A 23,530-nucleotide genomic window follows, 5' to 3' on the forward strand; every position below is an offset into this window, starting at 1 on the left:
AAGGACCATTTACTGTCTGATTACATACTTTCAGAATCATTTTAATTAAAGGTCAATTCAGAGACCTATCTTTTTTTTTGGGGGGGTCTTTGTTGCTGTGCGCGGGCTTTCTCTAGTTGCTGCTAGTGGGGGCTACTCTTCGTTGGGTTGTGCAGGCTTCTTATTGCAGTGGCTTTTCTTGTTGCGGAGCACGGGCTCTAGGCGCGCAGGCTTCAGTAGTTGTGGCATGCGGGCTCAGTAGTTGTGGCTCACGGACTCTAGAGCGCAGGCTCAGTAGTTGTGGCGCACGGGCTTAGTTGCTCCGCGGCATGTGGGATCTTCCCGGACCAGGGCTCAAATCCATGTCCCCTACATTGGCAGGCGGATTCTTAACCACCGCGCCATCAGGAAAGCCCCCAGAATCATTTTAAAGCAGTCATTTTCATCCAAATCATGAGTTGCTTTTCTACTGTAGTGATGCACTATGGGATTGAAAAGAGGGTCTGGGGACTTCCCTGGCCGTCCAGTGATTAAGAATCCGTACTTCCACTGCAGGGGGCACTGGTTCAATCCCTGGTCGGAGAACTAAGATCCTACATGCTGTGTGGTGTGCCCAAATAAATAAATAAATAAATAAACAAGTAAAAGAGAAAGGTGCTTCCTGTGTGTATCTTCACTTAAAAAAAAAGAGAGAGAGAGAGGTTCTTACTTTGCATGCATGAATAGCTACTGAAAGTTCTCATTAGAAAGAAAGCATTATGCACTTTAGATAGAGTGTGTAGGAAAAAATGAACCATTTGGCAGGTCTAAGCAGTACATTAGTTATCTGACAGGTTTTGCAGATGATCTATAAGATGCATTCATGGACAATTGCAGTAAAGTTAGAATTTTATAAGGCTTAGCAGAGGCTATTATCTATTAAAAAGCCAGTTGTTCCTTCGGATGATAATAAAGGGTGGAGCAGTAGAAGTGCATTGCTCATTTGTTGGAAAATTTGATAACATGTATGTTCATTAAAAACCCTTCATAGTAAATTGCATTCTGCTGCTTTTCATATCGACCTCTAATTGCGTACGGAAAAAGTTGGCTCTGTATACTGTATGTTATTACTCTCAATTATAGTAGAGACGTACGTAGTTCTTTAAAGGAGTTAGTTTAGAAACTTATAAAAATGATTACAAATATTTGTGGTCTTGTAAATTATGTTGATTCAAGTTCATAATACATTATAATCCAAAGGGGTCTTCTATTTCCTCAGATTTTTTTTACATATATTCTTTTTTCTTTTTGTGGAATAATTTTTTTCCTTTTTTTTAAAATTGAAGTATAGTTGATGTACAATATTATATAAGATAGAGGTGTACAAGATGGTGATTCACAACATTTAAAGGTTATACTCCATTTATAGTTATTATAAAATATTGGCTATATTCCCTGTGTTGTACAGTATGTCCTTGTAGCTTATTTTATGCCTAGTCGTTTGTACCTCTTAATCTCCTACCCCTGTGTTGTCCCTCTCAACTTCACTCTCCCCACTGGTAACCACTCGTTTGTTCTTTATATCTGTGAGTCTGCTTCCTTTTTGTTATATTCACTAGTTTGTTGTCCAAGATATTTAAGATTTGAGAAACTTCGATTTGTGCAGTCTCACAGTACCTGACCAGTGCTTGGATATTCTATTACTATTTGTTCTTGGAAACTTGTCTTTTATATCTGCTTTTCTAGGAGATTCACCAGAGCCTGAAATGGTGAGGCAGTTCAATTGAACTGCAAAGCCTTTATAAAACAGATCTCTTGTAGAAGCCAACTATTAAAACATACTGAGTTCAGATAAAACAATATTGATCAATCTGAGTTTTATTTTTATCGTGTTTTTAATTTTTGCATTTTCTCCTTAAGAGTACTGTGTATTCTCAGAGTAATTATTTAACATGTGGAGGAATTTTTAATTAATAAACCAAATAGGTATAGAATTGCCATTGCATTTTAGCATTGATCGGAAGTGTGACTATGAAATAACTGCTGCTTTATGGACATATGAAGAAGAAAGACATATTTGACTTTCATAAATTAATGGTAGAAGAATTACCTGAATATTTTGAGATTCTTCTTGGGGACCAATAATTCCCACAGTGATATATGGATTAAATTTTGTTATTTCCATTTCTATACAAACAGTGTGACTCAATACAGCATTTCATAAGGGAAAAAAGTAATATTCTAGGACAGGAGATGTATCATTTTTTTCTTTTTATGTGGGAATGAGACAGGTGAACCATTTTATAAAAGAAGTGGGTTCACATTCAGAAATATTGGTAAGGGAAATAGGTAGAACCAAACATAATATGAGTTCCACTGACTTTGCTTTAAAGCAGGCAAGACTTATGCAGCACATACTCCTTCACTTCTATAAAGTATTTTTGCACTTGGATGTTATTCTGTTGTATAGATGGTGCAACAGGGTAAATTATTACATAAGTCAGGTTTTTTTAAAGTTTCTTTTTTAAAGAAAAATATATATTAATGAATGCTTTTTATTTTAAAATGAAATACAGTATTTTAATCTAGAACATCTTTTTTTGTTCAGAAATTTAAGTAAAATTTGTTTTCAATAAAGTATTTTTTAGATTACAAAAATTAGTTAAATCATATTCCTGAGAGCTACGCTAAAGAAAGCAACTTAAATTCATAATGTATATAAAAACAAGCTTACTCATTTTATTATTTTGTAATTGTGTTCAGAAGTTAGACGATGATAACAGGATTTTACTCTTAAGAACATTATTTTGTACCTATTCTTTTTTTTTTAATTAATTAATTTATTTATTTATTTATTTTTGGCTGTGTTGGGTCTTCGTTTCTGTACGAGGGCTTTCGCTAGTTGCGGCAAGCGGGGGCCACTCTTCATCGCGGTGCGCGGGCCTCTCACTATCGTGGCCTCTCCTGTTGCGGGGCACAGGCTCCAGACGCGCAGGCTCAGTAGTTGTGGCTCACGGGCCCAGTTGCTCCGCGGCATGTGGGATCTTCCCAGACCAGGGCTCGAACCCGTGTCCCCTGCATTGGCAGGCAGATTCTCAACCACTGCACCACCAGGGAAGCCCCCTGTACCTATTCTTATACTCCAAGAAAGTTTAAAGATATCAGAGACGTAAATCTTTATTAATTTGCCTCATAAACCTTTATTATCCTATGTGAGGAAATTAATGCCAGGCGTCATTTATTTTACATTAAAAAAATGATAATAAGGCAGAAGCATGGCCTTCTTAGAGTTCTACCACAAATAAAGGCGAGCCAGGTATGATCCGCGTCTCGTTAAACTGATGTGAGTTCTTATTCTAAAATCTTATGTAATATAGAAGGATTATAATATCAGAAATATTTAATGATCTAGAAAAGATCTATGAAACTTGCTTAAGGAGACATATCAAGAATAGATGGATGCTGAATTGGGCGATTGGGATTGACATGTATACACTGATGTGTATAAAATTGATGACTAATAAGAACCTGCTGTATAAAAAATAATAATTATAATTAAAAAAAAGAATAGATGGAAATAATATGCTACTGCTTTCATTGACAGAGATGTTCCTTATACTGTGTTGTTTGTATGTGTATTAAAAATAGATGTTTTATATTTATGCTGTTGCCAAGTTATACATTCATTATCCTATTTTCTTTTTAAGTGTGTGACAGTTTCAAAGATTACATGTTCTAGAGCTGCGGAAACCAAAAAATACGAAATTCCAACTTCCTTAAGACTTAAACCAAAAATATTTTTTCTTCCCTTGGGTTGGGGGAAAAAAAAGTTTTAATTGCTCCCAAGAAGCACATGTTCTCTTTTCTTTCATTCCTTGGGTAGTGCCTATGATCAGAAGCCACAAGTGGGAATGAGGCCCTCCAACCCCCCAACACCATCCAGCACCCCAGTGTCCCCCCTGCACCATGCGTCTCCCAACTCAGCTCACACTTCGAAACCTGACCGCGCCTTCCCAGCTCACCTCCCTCCGTCGCAGCCCATTCAAGACAGCAGCTACCCCATGGACCACAGGTAACTGCAAGTACCATTTTTTAAAAAATTTTGGTTGGAGTATAGTTGATTTACAATGTTGTGTTAGTTTCTGCTGTACAGCAAAGTGGTTAAGTTATACATATATATATATATCCGCTGTTTTTTTAGATTCTTTTCCCATATAGGCCATTACAGAGTACTGGGTAGAGTTCCCTGTGTTATACAGTAGGTCCTTATCAGTTATCTATTTTATATGTAGTAGTGTGTATGTGTTAATCCCAATCTCCCAGTTTATCCCTTCTCCCACCCTTACCCTCTGGTAACTGCAAGTACCATTTAAAAAAGCAAAAAACAAACCAAAAAAACAACTGTTTTTAGCATTCTTGGAAGAAATTCCTATTACTACCAATTCCTAAGACCTATAGTAAATTCAAGGGGAGTGTATTAATTTTGCACATCTGTGCAAAATATTTTTAGGAAGAGCTTGCTCTATCTTTAGCTATAAATAATTTGTGGAGAAGGTCATTTATAAACATTCCTTTATAAACATTTAAATTGGTTGCTAAAATGGAAAATTAATCTATATACTGACATTTGAACATTTCCCTTTCGCTTTGCTTGAATTAAATTGCTTCACTTAAACTTTAAATCAGATCATCCCATTTTTATGAGCATATGTGTGTACTTTTTCTATAAAGTTAGGAGACTAATTTTAGTAGGTGGCTTACAGAATTAGGTTCTTTACCTTAGATGAGTGGTTTAGCTGTACATAGTTTTGCAGAAGAAAACTTATTTGATAGAACTATCTTTCCTCCTTTCCAAGTGATGAATATTTAATGTCAGTAGAGGCATGACCCTGAACACTGAGAATATAAAGAGGTAGAGACTGAACTAGTATTACTTAGAAAGGAACAAGGCAAGACACAACATAGAGCTAGAGAGAATGTTACGGTGGGTAATTCTCGACTCCTAGAGATGAAAAAAATTCGTATTGAAATAAAATATTAGAGGACCTTTAGAGGCCTTAATAATACAACTTAAAACACAAGTCAATTATGTATAGCATCCTTTCTTCCCCTTCTACCTTGTACTTATATAGAGTGAGTGGTGTGCTGGTAAATAGTTAACAACGGGCTCTCTGGGAGAAAACCCAAGGACCTTGATCTATAGCATTTGATGAATCTGTGATGTAACTACTGCCCCCATGGCAGACTCCAGGCTATCACTGTAACAACCCTGAATGTGGAATTGCAAAGAGATGTGTAGTAACATGCCATGAAACAGTATTTCTACCAAACAGATACAATAGACATAACCTCTAGAGCATAATTAGTATAATTAGTAGTAAAATGTAGTAAAAGAATTAGGAAGTGATGAGTTTTGAGTGTTTTCTGCCTTTGTTTTAAATATAATTTTTTAATAATTATAAATTTACATAATTTAATTCTTAACAATGGCTGTGTTTAAGAGTTGGCTCCCAGAATTCCTGAAAATTTAACAATAAGCCCGTGCAAATTGGCTCTGACACACCATTATAAAAATAGCTCAGCCAGAGGAATCTCCCAGATCAGCAGAGGAAACCAGAAGATGTGCCACTGGCAACTTTCTGAAAATAAGGGAATACTCAGATCTGCTTTTTATAGGTTATTTAATGGGACTCAGTCTCAAGTTCAGTAACTCTTTTGATATGAAGGTAAGATGAAAGCATTCTTTCCAATGTGAGACCAAGTAATAACTTTCCTACCTTGGTTTCCATCCCTGAGTCCTCTTGTGCTTTAGTTATGAAATGCTTCCTATTATCTTTCCCTTCTCACCCTGTGGACTTGAGACTTTGTCCGAGTGTAATGGTATGTGCATCTGTGTAAACAGTTTTGTAAATACAGATGAAAGACATCTTATTGCCGGGTGGGCCATTAAACAGATGCACATTGTGCAGGGCTGAAAGGGAAAAAGAGGACGTCAAAGAAAAGCAAGTTTTGTTTTGTCTACTTCTGGTGACTTCCCAGAGTTCTTGATCGCTCGTCTCACACCTCAGATGAGGGCCAGAATTAGAGATTGCATAGTCGGTGCTCTGTGCAGAATAGTTCTTTCCTATGGAAGGTGACTGCTGAACAAGCAGTATGGCTGTTTTTAGGTGACCTAACTTGAAATGCTGTAGCCAAATCCATTTTAGTTTCTGTACTTGAAGTCAAATATTTGAGACTGAGAACAGCCGGCCCGGAACTAGAAGAGGGAAGCTCAGGGTCTTTTCCCACTGCCCCCCACTGAGTGTTGAGGACAGCACCAGCTGGCCGATCCCAGGAAAATCTCTGAAGCCGTATGCTTCTGAGGAGGATTTCTTGGAGAGCTCTAGCCAACAAATGACAGTCCCTCAGTTATAATTGGCAAATTTGCTCTGGGAACAGATCCTTTCCCCCAAATAGCCCCAATCCAGCCGAGGCACCCCACCTCACTCTGGGAATGCGTCATGGCCAACTGGGCTGCACCCCGCTTCCTTTCCTCAGCCTCACTGTGCTCCTTGGGCCAGCCCTTTGGCACTTTTTCCTGAACCCACTGTGCAGGAGCCCTGTCTCTTTTTCTCAATGTTTCCCACCACTTAGACACTGTTTTTCTTTACCCAGGAGTTCATCAGCACGCTCTCCTTACCCATGAACTCTCTCCAGAAAGCTTCCGGAGTCGCTTTCTCTTTACAATTGGTCATAAGAATGATACCACAAACTTGTAGTTTCTTATGAAGCACGTGTGTTTGATATATTCGTGGTCCTCAGTGAGTACCAACTGGAATCATGTTGACTTGTGAAAACAAATGGCTTGATTTTTCAACAAAGCTTTTAGTAGAAGTATTATTATCTTCCTTTGAAGGCTTCCCAAGTGAGCTGGTTTCTTTTTTTAACTTCAACTTACAATTTTCTGATTCATTCCTTGACAGTTCTTAATGATAATTTGTTTCTTTTTTTGGCTAATGAAATAAGCAAGAGAAGGGAAGTGAATGCAGTGCCAGTCAGCCCATTTTGCTAGATCTGAGTTTCTAAGTTTATTTTCTGCAGGTGTAGGTGGAATTTCAGTGCTTTCCATGGCAGCCAGAGAGGCTAGAGTTAAATCACAGGGTGGAGTGTTCTTAGAAATGCTAAAGCAATTGCCTTGCCATTCTTTCGCTTTTACCTTGTTTTCCTTTAACGTTACCAAAATTAAATGTTAACTTTCCAAATTAAAGTCTGAGGAATGCTTTTGGGGGCGGATGCAGGGGAGTTCATAGGCTTACATTTGCTCATAGAGATGTTGGATAGGTTATTTTTAAGCACTCCTGGGCATTTTTAGAGCTGTTAAATGTTTAATTAATCCACATCTTTGCGGTGGGTCAATGATATTAGGATGAGAAACACAGAACTGAACGAGGAAGTGATTAGCCAATCAGTACACAGGATAACCAAGAAGGAAGGAGCTAGAGACTCGCTCTCAGCCTTCTGCCAAGGCCTCAGAACTTCCTTATGACCTAACGGCACGACCTGTCCCAAAGCTATGTGATGCATGCATGTTCCCTCCATCACTGGAGGTCTGCTGTAATATTTTATGCTTATTTTTATCAACCTGATATTTTGTTGGAAGCTCTTGGAAGCCAGTGAGTTCTGTGTTGCTGTTTGACAGTAAAGAAGTAGTCTTTTTTTTTTTTTAATTTTTATTTATTTATGGCTGTGTAGGGTCTTCGTTTCTGTGCGAGGGCTCTCTCCAGTTGTGGCAAGCGGGGGCCACTCTTTTTTTTTTTTTTTTTTTAATTTTATTTATTTATTTATTTATGGCTGTGTTGGGTCTTCGTTTCTGTTTGAGGGCTTTCTCCAGTTGTGGCAAGTGGGGGCCACTCTTCATCGCGGTGCGCGGGCCTCTCACTATCGCGGCCTCTCTTGTTGCGGAGCACAGGCTCCAGACGCGCAGGCTCAGTAATTGTGGCTCACGGGCCCAGCTGCTCCGCGGCATGTGGGATCTTCCGGGACCAGGGCTCGAACCCATGTCCCCTGCATTGGCAGGCGGATTCTTAACCACTGCGCCACCAGGGAAGCCCCAAGGGGGGGGCCACTCTTCATCGCGGTGCACGGGCCTCTCACTATCGCGGCCTCTCCTCTTGCGGAGCATAGGCTCCAGACGCGCAGGCGGCCTGTGGGATCTTCCCAGACCAGGGCTCGAACCCGTGTCCCCTGCATTGGCAGGCAGATTCTCAACCACTGCGCCACCAGGGAAGCCCAAGAAGTAGTCTTTTAAAACTAGCTTGGATTTCGGTCTCTATAATATTTCCCAGTTTAATTTCTCACTAGAATACAGTGTTATTTAGGACATTGTTGAAGAGGTAAGAGTCCTGCACATTTGAGAAGAAAGTCATTCCCTTCTTGCTCCCTTGATAACTGATGGTAAGGGAAGGAAAACCAATAAGGAGGTTTTTATTTGGTTGATTTCGTTTGTTTGTTTGTTGGTTAGTTTGATAACAGAATTAAAAGCTGGAGGCTGCAGTTTGAAATCAGATTCTTTCTGGTTCCCCTGTTTTGTTTTGTTTTTCTTGTCTATAATTAATTTGAGACCCTCTTAATAAGGAAATCTGGCAAATGATCCAGTTGATTTCTAGTTGGGCATTTTAACTGTTAGAGTGTGTATTTCTTGCAAACACTACAATGCTCTCCTAGCCTTCCTCGAAGCACATCTTTAACTTTTTGTCATGTACTGAAATGGTGCTGAATGGAACTAATTAGAAGGGGAACACAAGGTGTATTATGATTAGAAAGCACAGTGCTACTGACCCAGGCAGGAGATATCTAGTCTTTGTTAAAGATTTACACTTCGGGTCAGCTGGTGTCATGTTCATTAACTAAGCAGTTAAAAATCGTGCCAGTATTTTAAAAGGGTATTCCTTGTTACTATTTTATTTGAAACATGCTCTCTTATTTCCCAGATTTCGCCGCCAACTTTCTGAACCCTGTAATTCCTTTCCTCCTTTGCCGACAATGCCAAGGGAAGGACGTCCCATGTACCAACGGCAGATGTCCGAGCCAAACATTCCCTTCCCACCTCAAGGCTTTAAGCAGGAGTACCACGACCCAGTGTATGAACACAATACCATGGTTGGTGGTGCGGCCAGCCAAAGCTTCCCCCCTCCTCTGATGATCAAACAGGAGCCCAGAGATTTTGCATATGATTCAGGTAGGCCTGTGCTTTAAGTTATGTTTAAGATATCTTTTCACTTGCTTGTCAGTTTCATTAGTGTTGGCCACAGATTGGGTGGCTCCTGACCATTTTTTGGTGGAATCTTTCTGATTTATTCCTTCTTTGAATCTTTCTCTCTATGTGAAGGGTTGGACTGTCAAATCATTTTGGTATGAGCCAATGGGTGAAATAGTGTCTAGAAATGAAACCTGTCCAAAGAAGAGTACAATTTGTAAAATTACGCACACTCTCAGCCCAAGAGAGTAACATGATCATTCTTTTCTTGATTCTGGCCTTTCTTTCCATTTGCTCCTGCTGCACTGTTTAATAGCAATATTTACAGAAAGCAATATTCTTCTGTACTGAGTAACTTATTGCTTATAACTGTTTGTTTGTTTCTTTATTCTTGTGGCAAGATTCCAAGGGTCCAGAAGTAAGGATTCTTCCATATTGGGAGAGGAATAGCAAAAATAGCAGTAATAAACTTAGCTCTAGTCTCACTGAGCCCGAAAGATCTCACTAAGTAGTACATCAAGATGGAGAATTGGGGTTTCCCGAAAGTAAAAAGCACTTAATGTCTATTGTTAATGTTACCACCAACTTTGCCAATATTTGACCTTAAGAACTCAGAAAAATTACTTAACTGTTCTGTGCTCATTTCTCTTGTTATAATCTCAAAATCAGGACACCTGCCTTTCAGAAATCTCAGGAATTTGGGGAAAAAGTATGAAATAAAAGCTAATGCTTCTAAGAAGGGCACCAGGCAAAATATTACTAACATTATTGTAAGCGTGGTCAATAGATGGTTGTGGACTTAAAAATATTTGAAAACAATGTGACCGCCTTTCATCTGGATGCAAAGTTATGGATGTTCTTTATGAAGGAACTCTTGCTTCTCTAGGCATAGCTCTGCTGAGTTTTTCTATCAGTTCTACTTGACGAAAGAAAATTGTCTCCTGGTCTTAAGTTTCCAACTTGCATAAAATTACCTGTTTTATTATAAACTGGTCGTAAAGCTCCGCAAGAAGGAGCCCTACCACTGAGAGTCCCCCTCTGGCCACCCTTCCTCATTGGACAAGACGTTGAAAAGGACTAAGGGGAATTGCCCACTGAGAGGCTATACCTCTACTTCTGGAAGGTACACCAGCTACCCAGGACCCATGAATTCCCTGCCCAGCCAGCCTTGAGTCCACGTCCAGGGCGTGAGCAAGTCTATCCCAGGCCTAGTTTTCTGAAGGCAAATCACAGTGTTCCTGTGTATACCTCTAGGTCCAAGGAGGTGGCCAAGGGACAGCTGTTTGTGGGAGGATGCGGATGAAGCTTGGTTGTGCCCATATGTTTGGTGTGTGAGGCCCCCGTGGTGTGGAACAATGTGGGGTTGAGGGATAGGAAGAGAGGCAGGAAGGGGGTGGGGTGGGGCTGGGGTCTGAAGACTGAAAACTGGCTCCATACCATCCTCGTTCAGCACTCATCCTAGAGATTTTCCCAAATTCTAGGTTTGGCCTGGCCTTCCAAGTTGTTATGTTGTTATAGGTTCAAGGAATAGGAGGAGAGAACATATTTATTTATTGGTTTGTTTGGCTGGTTTATAGTTTAAAAATTTAAACATATGGTGTGAGGGACTGTACTTGAGTGCTTGTCCCAGGCCCTGTAATTTGGAGACGGTCCTAGAATGTACCATAGTGCTTACACTTTAGAACCTTTTATGTTTGTCCATGATTTACGGGCATAATTAAGAACCCTGCACTACAATGGGCTTTATTATAGATACGATTCATTTTTCTCTGCAAGTTTCTAGTCCTGTTAACTGATGTTATCCTTACTCTCCAAACCAAATTTTAATTTGCTGCACAGTTTTTTGAATTCATCGTGATTTCAAGAAATTTTACATGGAAATCAGTTAAAATAGCCCAAATAATTGGTTCAAAAGGACTTGTAGGGCATAGCATTTTTAGAAATTTCTTTGTGTTTTTTAGAAATGTTTTTATATGTGTAATCTCAGAAAGATTATCATTGAAATCATTTTCTTGATTCTGTGGTTTTCCATACATATATATATACGTATACACACACATATGTATGTGTTTTCCTTATATTTATATTGTATATACAATTATATATAACATGTTGTTGAAGACGTGTAACTTTTCTTAAGAAGATGTGAACCAAACAAGAAAAAGATTTAAATAATCCATTGAGGGCAAAAAAATAGGAACTGGGGCTGTGAGGTTCAATTGCATTATTTGTGGACCATATATAATATGAATTTCAGAGTCAGCCACAGTCTGACCCTCAAAAGCACAGATTCAGTCACTTCTAACCTAAAGAAGGATAGTCCACTCCTTAGCTCAATCTGCTATAATAAAATAGCATCAGTGGGAAAGCTGAAGTAACAGACATTTAACTTTCACAGTTCTGCAGGCTGGGAAGTCCAAGATCAAGGTGCCAGAAGATTCATTTCCTGGTGAGGCCTCTCTTCCTGGTTTTGCAGATGGCTACTTTCTCACTGTGTCCCCATGCGGCAGAGAGAGGGCTCTTGTCTCTCTTCCTCTTCTGTTATAAGGACGCTAATTCCACCATGGGGGCCCTACCCTCATGACCTAGTCTTATTCTAATTACCTCTCAAAGCCCCCGTCCCCCTCCAAATACCATCACTTTTGGCATTAGGGCTTCACAATGAATTATGGGGGACACGATCATTCAGTCTATAACAGTCCAGTATCCTATTTTAAAGGTACATAGGACATCTCTTTTGTAAGTTGCCATAAACCTTGCAAATGACTTGTGGAATATTTGTTTAATATTTGAGAAGCTGTTAATTTATGTTACTTTCTCCCCTGTAAATTATATTTCAAAGTGCTGAAGTTGGACAACACCTTTGAATTCTAATTTCAATATTGCCAATAAGATACACTTCAGTTTTGCTTGAATAGTTAAATAGTAAAGTTGTATCTTCTGGATGGATGTGGTCTAAAGAACTGTAGTTACCGTGTAACCAGGGCAGATGAAAAATTAACGTGTGTTTCAAAATATGTTTTACTGGCCACCAAATTGCTGCAATTAAGTTGACGCATCTGTATACGTCATACATTGCCGTCAACAAGTACGATCTCCAGATGTTTTGTTTTGTTGTCATTAGTTCTTTCATCCTTGCTGACAGAATATTAAATAACCTTTTTAGGAAATCTAATGTATTTATCACTGAATCATTAAGTTCTTTGTTCACTTATTGATGTTGAACAAGTAGCACATTAGAAAATACTTTATGTGATTTAAGGACAATGCAAAAAACATTTCATGGTCCATTTGCTCAGCATCTGTGATCCAAAGGTTGTCCTTTAAGAAGTCCTCTAGAACTCGTTCTTGCTTAATTCAATATAACATAAATGTTGTGAAAATAAAAGAAGCTTTGTAAGTGAAAAGGTAGCATGATTATGCTCTAATAAAGCCTGACATTAATTACGATATGGGAAATGGAAGGTCTGTTAGTTATAATTATAATTACAGGAATGCAATTTCAACTGCTGAGTATTTAAGCTAAAAAATTGCAAAATATTATGTTAGTAGAGTAGACATTTTTATTCAGGAAAAGGGACAAATCTTGGATCAGAAGACACTGAGGGGATAAAAAAAAATTGATATTTAGGGCCAATTTGGTGAACCGGTACAGTGTGATCATGGTTATATGATATTAAGTTCTCAACAGTCCAATTGCATCTATTATTGTTGTTTTCCTCCTCTGTTTCTCTAGCCTAATGGTGCTGCATAAAGCAGGACACAGGTTTTTTGTTGGTTGGTTGGTTTTTCTTGAATCCAACCTGATTCCTCTCTTTTGCCCCTATGGCCAAGTGACTATGTAAAAAGCGTTGAATAAGCATTGTGCGCTTCATATGGATGCAGTGCTCCATTTTCATAAAATCGTGGCTATTTTCCCATTTTCATGCTTGCATGTGAGGTTTTGCAGATTCAAAATGCCCAATGAGGTAAATATTTTAGAGACTCACAACAACGTTGATTCGTCTTTTGTTTTGGTTTTGGTTTTGCATAGCTTCGGGTAGTATTTTTAGGAAGGTGGTGGGCACATGAAACTAAAGTTTGACTTAAGAAAATATCAGCACACAATGTTCATGGCTTTGATTAGTAGGTATTTTCACTCTCAGAAAATTATCTTAAGGAAGGGGAGACGCAGGATGAATGTTTAGTGGGGGGAGGAATATTACAGAGTAATTGAATGGTAATGTAAGTTATGGCTATCAATAACAGAAATATTATGCAGCCATTAGAAGTCAGGTTTTTAAAAAATATTTAGTGAAATCAGACTATTGAGTAAAAAAAATTATAAGTGTAAAGCCCGACTCATGCAAAATAAGACTCAGGACAGAAATAATGTGGTTATATACGCGTGGTGCTGTTATAGGCAATATTTATTTTGTCTGTAAGGTGCTTTGTCTTTCAATAGTGTTTACGTACGGCTTTCCTAATCAGACAGAGTACGTATTATATTTTAAAATATCAACCAATTTAGAGTTGAAGAAAAAAAGTGTCCAAATTAATCACATCCATCCTATAAGTGAAAAGGATGCTAAGTTAAGGATGACATAGTCTCATTCATTGCAAACCTGACTTTCTATTCGTTTGTTTCCAGGACTGCCTTAGAGAGGGAAGAGAATGAATATGCTACTTGGTGGGTTTCAGGTTCATCCCTGCACTGTTCATCATTTAATGCTATTACGTTCCTTTGCATTTTTGGGGTGTCTTAAAAATCTTAACCTAGGAGTTGATTGGAGGGGGTGATACATTAATAAGGTGTTTTTAACACTCAGCGCCTATTCTATTACTTTAATTAGTTTAAAAGATACCTCCCAGCCCTGTGGTGGAGCAGTTTAAGCTAGGAGCTGGGAAGGAAGAGGGGAAAGAGAACTTTCAGGGACAGAATAAGGTTTCTGAAATAAGAAAAAGGGGGAAAGCATGTGCTTGGAGCTTCGGGAGAGGAGGAAGTAGTTGTAGAGGGTAGGGGAGAAAGCTGACATCATGTTTTCTGAAGAAAAAGTTTCTGTGTTTTTTAATTGTGTTTTTTAGGGCCATGAGTCCTGGTACTGATGAGGCCTTCTTTCAGTTGGGAGGCATGTCGCATTTATGTGGTAGTAAACGTTAGCATTATTTTCATTTGGGAAATTGACGCAAATAGCTGTTTCATAGAATCGTAAATCTTTAAACTCATGAAAGCTCTGGGGTATCACCTAATTCACATTCCTTCTTTACGCCCTATTGTACAGATAAAATGTCCGCGGCTCATTCAAGTTAACTTACCATCAGTTACACAGGTGTTGTGTGAAACAGCCAAAACCAGAACCAAGGTTTTCTTATTCTTAGTTTAGTGCACAGTCCACAGCCTATCTTTCTATATAATTGTCCAAAATAAAGTACAATATATCTAACAATATATTATTTATCCTTTTCTCTAATTTTTAGAATGAGTATTTGCCTATGTTTTTTAAAAGCTCTATGTGACCCAGGGCAAAGAAAGCATTTGCATTAAAACTTAAGGTGTGCTTCTCCTAATGTGGGGGTACTTGTTTCACATTAGACAGCCCCCAAATTTTATTCTGTTAGGTGCTCACTGCTGTAAGATAGGAAAATATAAAACTTCAAATGATATTTCAGATTAAAATGCGTTCTATTTCCTTTTTAAAAATATACCATAAACATTATCAAAAATTGAGATTGTCAGAGAAGTAACTTTTCCTAATAGTTCTTCTGGAAAAGGCTGAACAATAATTAGAAGGAAAAGTAGCAAATTGCTGGCCTAGCCATCTCTAAAATTCTTTGATTGATTATATAAACTTTGAGTTGTTCTGAGCCTTCTTTCTTATTGGACTTCACTCTTTGTTAAAACACTTGATAGCTTGATGGCTTAAAATTTAACTATAAGAGTCATTTTCAAACTTTTGTCAGCTGAATCTATTTTTCAGCAGAAAGCTTATGAAGGACTGCGGTATCTAAAACAGATACGGGACTTCCCTGGCGGTCCAGTGGTTGGAACTCCACGCTTCCACTGCAGAGGGCGAGGGTTCGATCCCTGGTTGGGGAACTAAGATCCCACATACTGTGTGGCATGGCCAAAAAATTAAAGAACAAAACAAACAAAAGAACATATAAGGAAAGCTTACATTTGGAAAAATAAGGCGGGCTTTTTCTATCTTTCATTTTTAAATCCTAGCAACCCTTCCCAAGTTCTCCGTATACTTCATCACCTTAGGAGTTGGATGAAGGCCAACAGACAAACCTTCAAATTTAGAGAGTAATTATCTGTACTTAGCATGTAGAAAAATTATATGTAGGCAGAGAAATGATAAAATAAATGCACAGTACTTAGCTCATGTTAAATATGTTAAAACTAGGAATACATTTAACTTTCATCTGTGAGAGCTGACAAATATATCTGGTACTCACATAGGTCCAAGCTGTCACTGTAGTCATAAGAGTTAAATAGTTTTGCGTTTCTGAAATGGCGAGAGAAGATTTTTATGTTGTAAATGTTATTCTGTGTTTTGCTGTGTTGATGGGTACTCATCTTAAATAGCAGAGAAAATAGCGAAGTAATTCCTAATGCTGCTCTGAGTGAGCATTGCTTGGGATTCCCCTTGCAGAATTTAGAATATGGTTTTAAGGTTAAAGTTATAGGATGAAATCAGTAGATAATAGAGCAAGAAAAACATAACTGTTTTCTGCAGCCACATAGAAATATGAGTAAATAGTGCTTTATGTGTTTGGAGATGATTTGTCAGGGCCTCCTCAATCAACTGGCGCAACTTGCACAAAATTACAAAAAAAACAAAAACCAAAAGACACCAAAATTCAGAAGGCAAAATGTACTCAGTAGTTTATTTCTAAACTGTTACTATTATGATTGTTACTACTACTACTATAGTAATATCTCAAATTCTGTCATCAGGATATATTATTTTTTAATGATTTCTTATTATTTACTTTTTAAGAGGAGATATATATTTTAGGGAAACTAACCTCATATATATTTTATAATAAATGTTCTTACATGTTTTCTGAGCAATTGAGTTATACATAAGTAAACAACCAAAAATATTGTTCAAGAGATACAAGGAATGCAGTGATGACAAAAGGAAACTGTTGAAAAATGCTTATTAAAGTTGGATGGAACAGAGAGAATAGAAGTAAAGGCTACTGATATTTATTTTGAACTTCCAGGCTTGCTATAAACTAGCTTCTTCATTTCTGAAATGGAAGGCCCCATGATTGATAATTATAACTTTAATTTTTAAAAATATGAAATAAAAACATTTAGAAATATTAAGCTTTACTTCATCACTTTTACTTACGTATCTTTTAACCACCTTAAAAACTAATTCTTAAAAGAATACTGAAATTTTTTAAAGCCAAAAAAAGAGAATGTTATTTAAGAATTAATAATTGAATGTACGTTGACTCTTCAGTGGTCTTTCTCTGTTCCATGTTTTCTCTGGATGATAGATTATAGGATTCCTTATCATCTCCCCTCCTGGCTGTGTCAAGTATTTTAATTTTAGTTTAATTTTAGTTTAAAGTTAAATATGGTGGTAACTTGATTTATTCTCTATCATTTTATTAGCCAGATATTAGAAATTGGAAGATAAATATTAAATTATAACACCATAGTAGAAAATCTTGCACACATTTAAAACCAAAGACCATGAATTTTTCATGTTTCTCCTCATTCCTTCTTCTATAGGCATAGCAAAGATCTTATGAGAAATCAGTTAGATATATATTCAGGCATTGTTGACTGCAGCCATTTCCCAATATGGCTTCAGGTCACTGGAAGAGAAAAGTATTTTCTTCCCTCTGGAGTCAGGGACCAAGTTACAGATGGCTGATAAAACCCATTATATGTTTTAACAGTGTTTGGTATTGGACTGACTCTTTACAAATCATTCCTATAATTGCTCAAAAAATAGTTTTCTTCCCTCCTAAAAACTCTAGATATTTTTAATCATTACCATCTTTAGTAATTTCCAGCGCAGCGATGATTATGGTTCCATGAACTTTGGCTTTTTGTACCTGATATTTAACACTCCCAAAGGCCAAGCTTTGGCCCTACTCCATTACTAAGCATCATTTGCTTATGGCCACATTTTCTCCTAAAACATGGCAGCTGATTTTTTTCCCTCCTCGCTTTGAAACCATTGCTCCAAGAATTTCAAGTGGAGAATCACTTGGGAATTTAAAGGAATGAGCTATTGATCCTTCCGAAAAAATTAACATCTTACCTGTTTCTCTAGCATCCAAATATAATTTTCTTTTTCTCAGTGTGTGATTTGTGGGCTAGGAGATCACTTAATCTCTGATTTTTAGGTGCTTAAATTGTGAAAAGTGACGGTGATGCCTTCCTAATTGATTTTGTTATTATAATAGGGCTCACAATTTGACTTTGCTTTTTATTGCTTAGCAGATCTCATATGAGTTTTCCTCATTCAGTTCTGGGTTAAAATAGCAAATCTCCCCAAACAGTACTTTGGTCCACTATATAAGTTTTTCTAAGAAATACTTCAGTATGCTCTAAATCTACGGTTACAGTAAGTGGCATTGGCTAGTGATTTGATTTGAGAATTGAGACTATGGTCTGGATGTACTCTTTATGCATTAACACAGGTCAAATGGACAGGGAGTGTATTTTAAGTCAGTAATGGAAGGCTGAAGGCTGTCTTAAACCAATCATATCAGTTTTACCCATGACTGATTGATCCCTAGGGGCAGAGCCCTGTAAGCATTTCTCTTACATGAATGGACTCTATAGAGCCTGGAGTTTCATTCATAAAATGGAGACTGAAAGGAAACACACACACACACACACACACACACACACACTCTTACTCTCTGGAATGTGCATTTATACAGAGCTGAAGGGTATAGTGTTCCATCAGCTGCTGCTTTTGCCGGTTGACTGGAAGTAATGATTAATGCTCATTGGTCCTGCCTGCATGTAACCTGACACTATTTATGGCCTTGCAGTGTTCCTAATGTATAGTGAATGAGAAGACAACATTCTCAAATCAGAAACATAAACAGGAACTGGTGGGTCTGAATTCCATTCAAATATGTCATTTCAGCCACACAGTGTTTGTCTAACTTGGATTTTACAGGCAGGAAAGGGGGAAGGGAGGGATAATCTGCTTGTGAGTTGAACTAGCATGAAAAAAGGGAATTAGAACGGGGAGGGGGGTGTACTTTTTTAGTGTGGGATTTTTAGTTTCTTTTTAAAGAAAACAACCAGGATGCTTAGGCCCAGAACTGCTTATTGTGAGTGGGTGAGATGAGCATACAACTGTTTTCATATGTGCAACTAAGATTTGCAATTAAATGAGACACTTTAAGGATGCGCATTTGGATTTCTCCCTCTGTGTGTGTGTTTCATAAATGTGAACAAGAGAGGGAAGATAAATATTTATTTTTTACAAGTATATATCTGAGTATATACGTTTAGGTTTAGAATATTGTTATAGAATATTTTACACTTAAAGGATCTCTACACTTAAGTGACTTAACTATTTAATAGTTTAGAGAAAAGGGAGACTTTTTATTTCATAAAATATTTTTACCTAACATAGGCATAACTTAATTGAAATCTTTTCAAGGAATTTTTTTCAGATTAAATAGATTATTGTTTTTATCATGTGTGTACATGTGTGTAAATTTTTGAAAATTTTACAAAGATAACTATTCAAAAACACATGTGAAAAGCAAAGCAAGGCAAAACTGAAAGAGTGACACGCATATGTCATTATGATTTATTTACTATTCTCTTAAGTTTAGAAAAGTATCTTTGAACATTCCATTCTGCTAACCCTTCTTTTCAGTGTGTGGGCCCTCACAGTTCACTGTTTTCATCCACATGTTTTTGTTATTCTTAGCATTAAAAAATAAAACCACCCACTTGGTATGACACTGGAAACATTATACTGAATCCTGGACCTGTTACCTATTTACTACTAATGTCATTTTGAGCATGTTTTGTTACCTCTTTTGTCCTCAGTTTCCTCATTCATGGAAAGGGGAAAATAATTCCTATACCTTTTGTGTTTTTGTAAGGATTAAATATGACTGTGTTTGTAAAATTGCTAATATAGTGTTAGGGGTCCAGGCAATTAGAATAAGGATTTCTGTTGATATGATTTTATCTTAACTTCTAGAGATTTCCTCAGACTGTTGCTAGTTCTTGAATGAGGTGCCACTATTATTTCTAATATTTATAAATACATTTTGGTGCTAAAGGATAAGACAAAATAAGAGAGATATTCTTATGTTAAAACAATCATATTGTGCATGGCCAACAAGATAGTGTACAATTATGCTGTTTCTGATGTAGTGAAACAATCATACTGAACTTACTGATAGTGTTATTCATGTTCAAAGCAAGTAGACTAAATCATCTGAATCTTGAGGTGATCCAAGGAGAAATGAGTGAGAGGACAAAGCAATTCATGATGTATTTGTTTCAAATTGTGTAGGTTCCAGAAGGGGAACAATTCAGTTTTGAAGCTCATCATGAAAAATTCCCCCACTTCAGAATTTTTTTTGTGGCCCGTTTTGGCAACTAATGGCATCTTTTCTCATATATTTTTTTAAACTTCCGTTAATTGTCAGAGTGCAATAATATCTAATAAGTAGTCAAAGTTAAAATTGTGCTTATTTTGTGCAATTGTGTTTCCTATCATTTCAACTTTATTTTCAACTCTAACTTACTGAAACCTTCACAGGCTTGTAAAACTTGTAAAACTGTGAGCCAACTAGATCATAATAAGCTAATCCTCTTTGAATGTGGTGGTAATTTGTGTAGGATACTGTCCCCTGCAAAAAAAAAAAAGCAAAAAACCCAGATGCTTACAAGAGAAGTTTGTGGTTTCTTAGGTAAAATTCTATGCTGTTATTTTAGGTTATGTAGCCTTTAAGTTTTAAAAGCATCTGAATGCAGATAACTGTGTTACTTTTTTTTTCTTTTTTAAGGTTTTGCAAGCACTATTCTAGGCATACAAAGACTGACATAGTTCTCTTTCTGTCCTCAAAGTCTGTCAACAGTAGATTCAGTACATCTGATCTGTGGCAAAAGAAATATCTCTGCAGATTTTACATTACTTATATTCACAGTTTACTAAAAATCCTAATGACAGAGCTCCCATCTAAGTGTGAATGAAGTAATACCAAATGCATCACTCTCTTAAGATTTCAGCCACCTCCAACTTTTCTGCCTTCTTCACATGAGTTTCAGTGACTAAGTTGTTACATTCACATAGAGCTTTTGTGACTGACAACAGGTAGATCTTATAAAACTTGACTTAAAGCCTTCACACTTGAATTCAGACATATTAGTACTGGGCCTTATTTTTTAGAGTTAATTACTTTCAGGTTTGTTCTATAAATAGACTGTATGGGTGTAAAAAAAAAAATCCTCAGGTTAGCATCCTTTTTAGAACACTTTATAAAATATATTTTCTTGATTAGCTACACGAAATCTCTTCATGTGGCAAGTGGAAATTCAGAGTACAAGGATGCTACACTAGTATGTATGTGAAGACTTGTGCATTTAAATACATCTTTATGAAGCTCATTTATTTATGCACTCTGGAAAACCTTTGGATTTTAAACATTCAACTGAGTTTGCCAGGAAATGAGAAGAAACAAAAAACTTAAGTTTAAGAAAGACAAAACTTAGGCAAGATCTGTCATAATGCTCTTCTTTCTTGAATGAGATTGATTCCTTTAGTTCTTGGTACAGCTCAATATTTGTTTAGATGATAAATAAATGTCTTTGAAAACTTGTTTAAACTCCTGTGTTTACATTGAAGTACACACACACACAAACACATTTCTCACCAAGTACCTGTTAATTTCAGATGTATGTTGACACACACATTTTGGCCCTGGAGTTTTAATTTCCACCATCATCATTAAACCACAAACAAGTTTAGGTGGACTTGATCTTGTTACATCACCTCCTCAAGGAGTTAGTTAAGTGTGTAATCAATCCATCTCTGCAGTGCACACTCATATGAAAGCAAAATCACATTAAAATACAACATCGAACTTATTTCTATTTTACTGGGATTTCTCATTTACTCTCAGAGATTTGAATGCTTAATTAAGTTATCACACTGATTGTTTCTCCAGGAATTTAACTAGAAGCATCAAATGAAAGCAAGGTGCTTTTTCCCCCTTATTTAGAGTTTACAATCTGAAGTGTTTTCAGCTTTGTACACTATTTGATAACAAACAATTTCAGCAAATTATAGGGATGTCTCATGCAACTGTGGCAAACAGTTTCTCTCTGATCCGGCCTGTTATAGCTCCTAGAAACTTTAGGCAAACCATGCCCTGAAGAAGAAACTTCATCCTGTACTATGGGGCAACGCATATGCAAATCAGAAAAGTGCCTAGCAAGTTCAAAACTGCACTTTGTGGGCAGACCTTTGGTAAAGCTTCCCAAATCAGTATTATGTTTCCCAATACGGTTTTAAAATGCAAGTCAAGAAACAGCTTTTTAGTTTCATACTTGCTTATCTTAATTTAAAGGAAATTTTAACTGCGTTACTAAAGGTGAAGACTAATCAAATCAGGTAGTTTAGTGTGTTAGTTTACTTCTTCTTAACTTCCGCCACAGTGACTATGGCTAGCGCATTAAAATGACAACAGTGTTTTGCTGCTTTGAATTTTTGCAGCATATTAGATCCGCTTTCGTCACCATGAACTCATCTGTGACAAATTATAGGCAGTTTAGTTTCTGCAAGCTGATTTGGCCCTGTCCTAAGGTCATGCTGAAGAGCTCTTTGATCCATAAGTTTCCAAATAATAAAAAAAAATCCTTTACCCTAAATTAAATATACATAATTCAATTTACAGATTGAATTTAAAACTTTTTAGACTAAAGCCATTTAGCATCAAATATCAGGGAGTAATACTGTAAAAAGAAGCTCAAAAGAGGTACCTCCAAATATTTTGAAAATATAATGGAGCTTCTCACTTAAACCTTATAAATCATGAATTTATAATGAATTTAAAATCAATATATTTTAAATATCATAGGTTAATAGATTTATGAAGAATACTACTGAATAAGTACACGAATAAGCAATGTCAACCATCTCAATAGATACATGATTTAAGAATAGCAAATTAAGTTACAAAAATAATTTTGATACGTAATTATTTCTAGTTTTAAGTACGGTGATTCACACAGTTTAAATACTTGTGAGGTTCACTTAAAAATAGATTCTGTTAATAATAAGTACCTTATATTGAATCCTTAGTGTTAGCAGAAAGTGGGCAGAATGTTGCCCTTGGCTTACTCCATGTGGTCTTCCAAAAGCCCTTTGAAGGAAATCACTGTTATTCCCATTTTACAGATGTGGAGGTTGAGAGTTAAGAGGTGTTAAATAACTAACACAATGTTATACTCCCATAAAATATCAGAACTGAGATTCAAAACCAGGTCTCTTAGAAGACAAGGTGAATGTTTGTAATCACTGCTGTACTAATGATCCTAAGATTATAATTATGGACGCATATTAAGACAGTGTAAATATGCTGTCATCTTAACGTTTGTGAATAGGATAAACTGCAGCTTATTATTGTCACTGAATTATGTAAGTTTTATTTCATGGATAAACATAAACGAATACGTATGAAATGCCTCCGTTCCCTGCTACAAAACATTTCCCTTTGAAGTCGCCACTTAGCTAGTTTGGATCTGAGTTGAGCATTTAGCAAAAGTTAAAATGTAATGCCAAACTTCATTGGTTGGATTTTTTATTAGATAAGGTAGAAATGAAAGCAGCAGGCAATTTAATTAGCAGTAATTTTTCTGGGCAAGTCATTACTTTGATGAACTTCAGAGCAATGTTTATGGCCCCTAATTAACCATGTTAGTCATTTGATTGAATAATCACTTTGGAAATGTTTCTACAATTTGATTAGAGTCTGACCCACTCTGATGGTCATAAATTAACTGATATCGCTTTAGGATAACATGACTTTAGTTACTTTAGGGGAATAAACTTCTCTTAGCCATATTTTTTTCAGGCTTCTCTGGACCATATAGAGGACACCGATTTTAAAGATAGACTGGACTTAAACAATGCTGGCCAAGTGTCTCAATTTCAAGAGCTAGATGTTAATTTTATTTACTCTGGGGTGTAATAAATAGTATTAAGAACTGGCATAATCACAAATATATTCTCATGTATGCATTTTTTTCTAAATTGCTGTTGGGTGCTTTTTTGTTTAGAACTTAGACCACAAGTTGAGCCTTTGGAAATGTAATGGAGGTTCCAGCATTAGCCATAT

General features: G+C 36.8%; 1 protein-coding gene across 5 annotated transcripts in view; it reads left to right on the forward strand.

The window, feature by feature from the left end:
* Positions 1-23,530, forward strand: part of ETV1 (ETS variant transcription factor 1) — a 92,332-nt gene that overhangs the window by 50,492 nt on the left and 18,310 nt on the right. For 3 of the 5 annotated variants that reach the window (XM_061197734.1, XM_061197736.1, XM_061197735.1), the window contains 2 exons: positions 3,842-4,030; positions 8,928-9,175. In XM_061197734.1, the coding sequence (XP_061053717.1) occupies positions 3,842-4,030; positions 8,928-9,175 (437 nt within the window). Of the gene's footprint in view, positions 1-3,841; positions 4,031-8,927; positions 9,176-23,530 lie in introns of those variants that run through there. The other 2 variants (XM_061197737.1, XM_061197738.1) reach the window with 2 other exon arrangements.

Source organism: Eubalaena glacialis, chromosome 8, assembly GCF_028564815.1.
Source record: "Eubalaena glacialis isolate mEubGla1 chromosome 8, mEubGla1.1.hap2.+ XY, whole genome shotgun sequence".
Taxonomy (NCBI): domain Eukaryota; kingdom Metazoa; phylum Chordata; class Mammalia; order Artiodactyla; family Balaenidae; genus Eubalaena; species Eubalaena glacialis.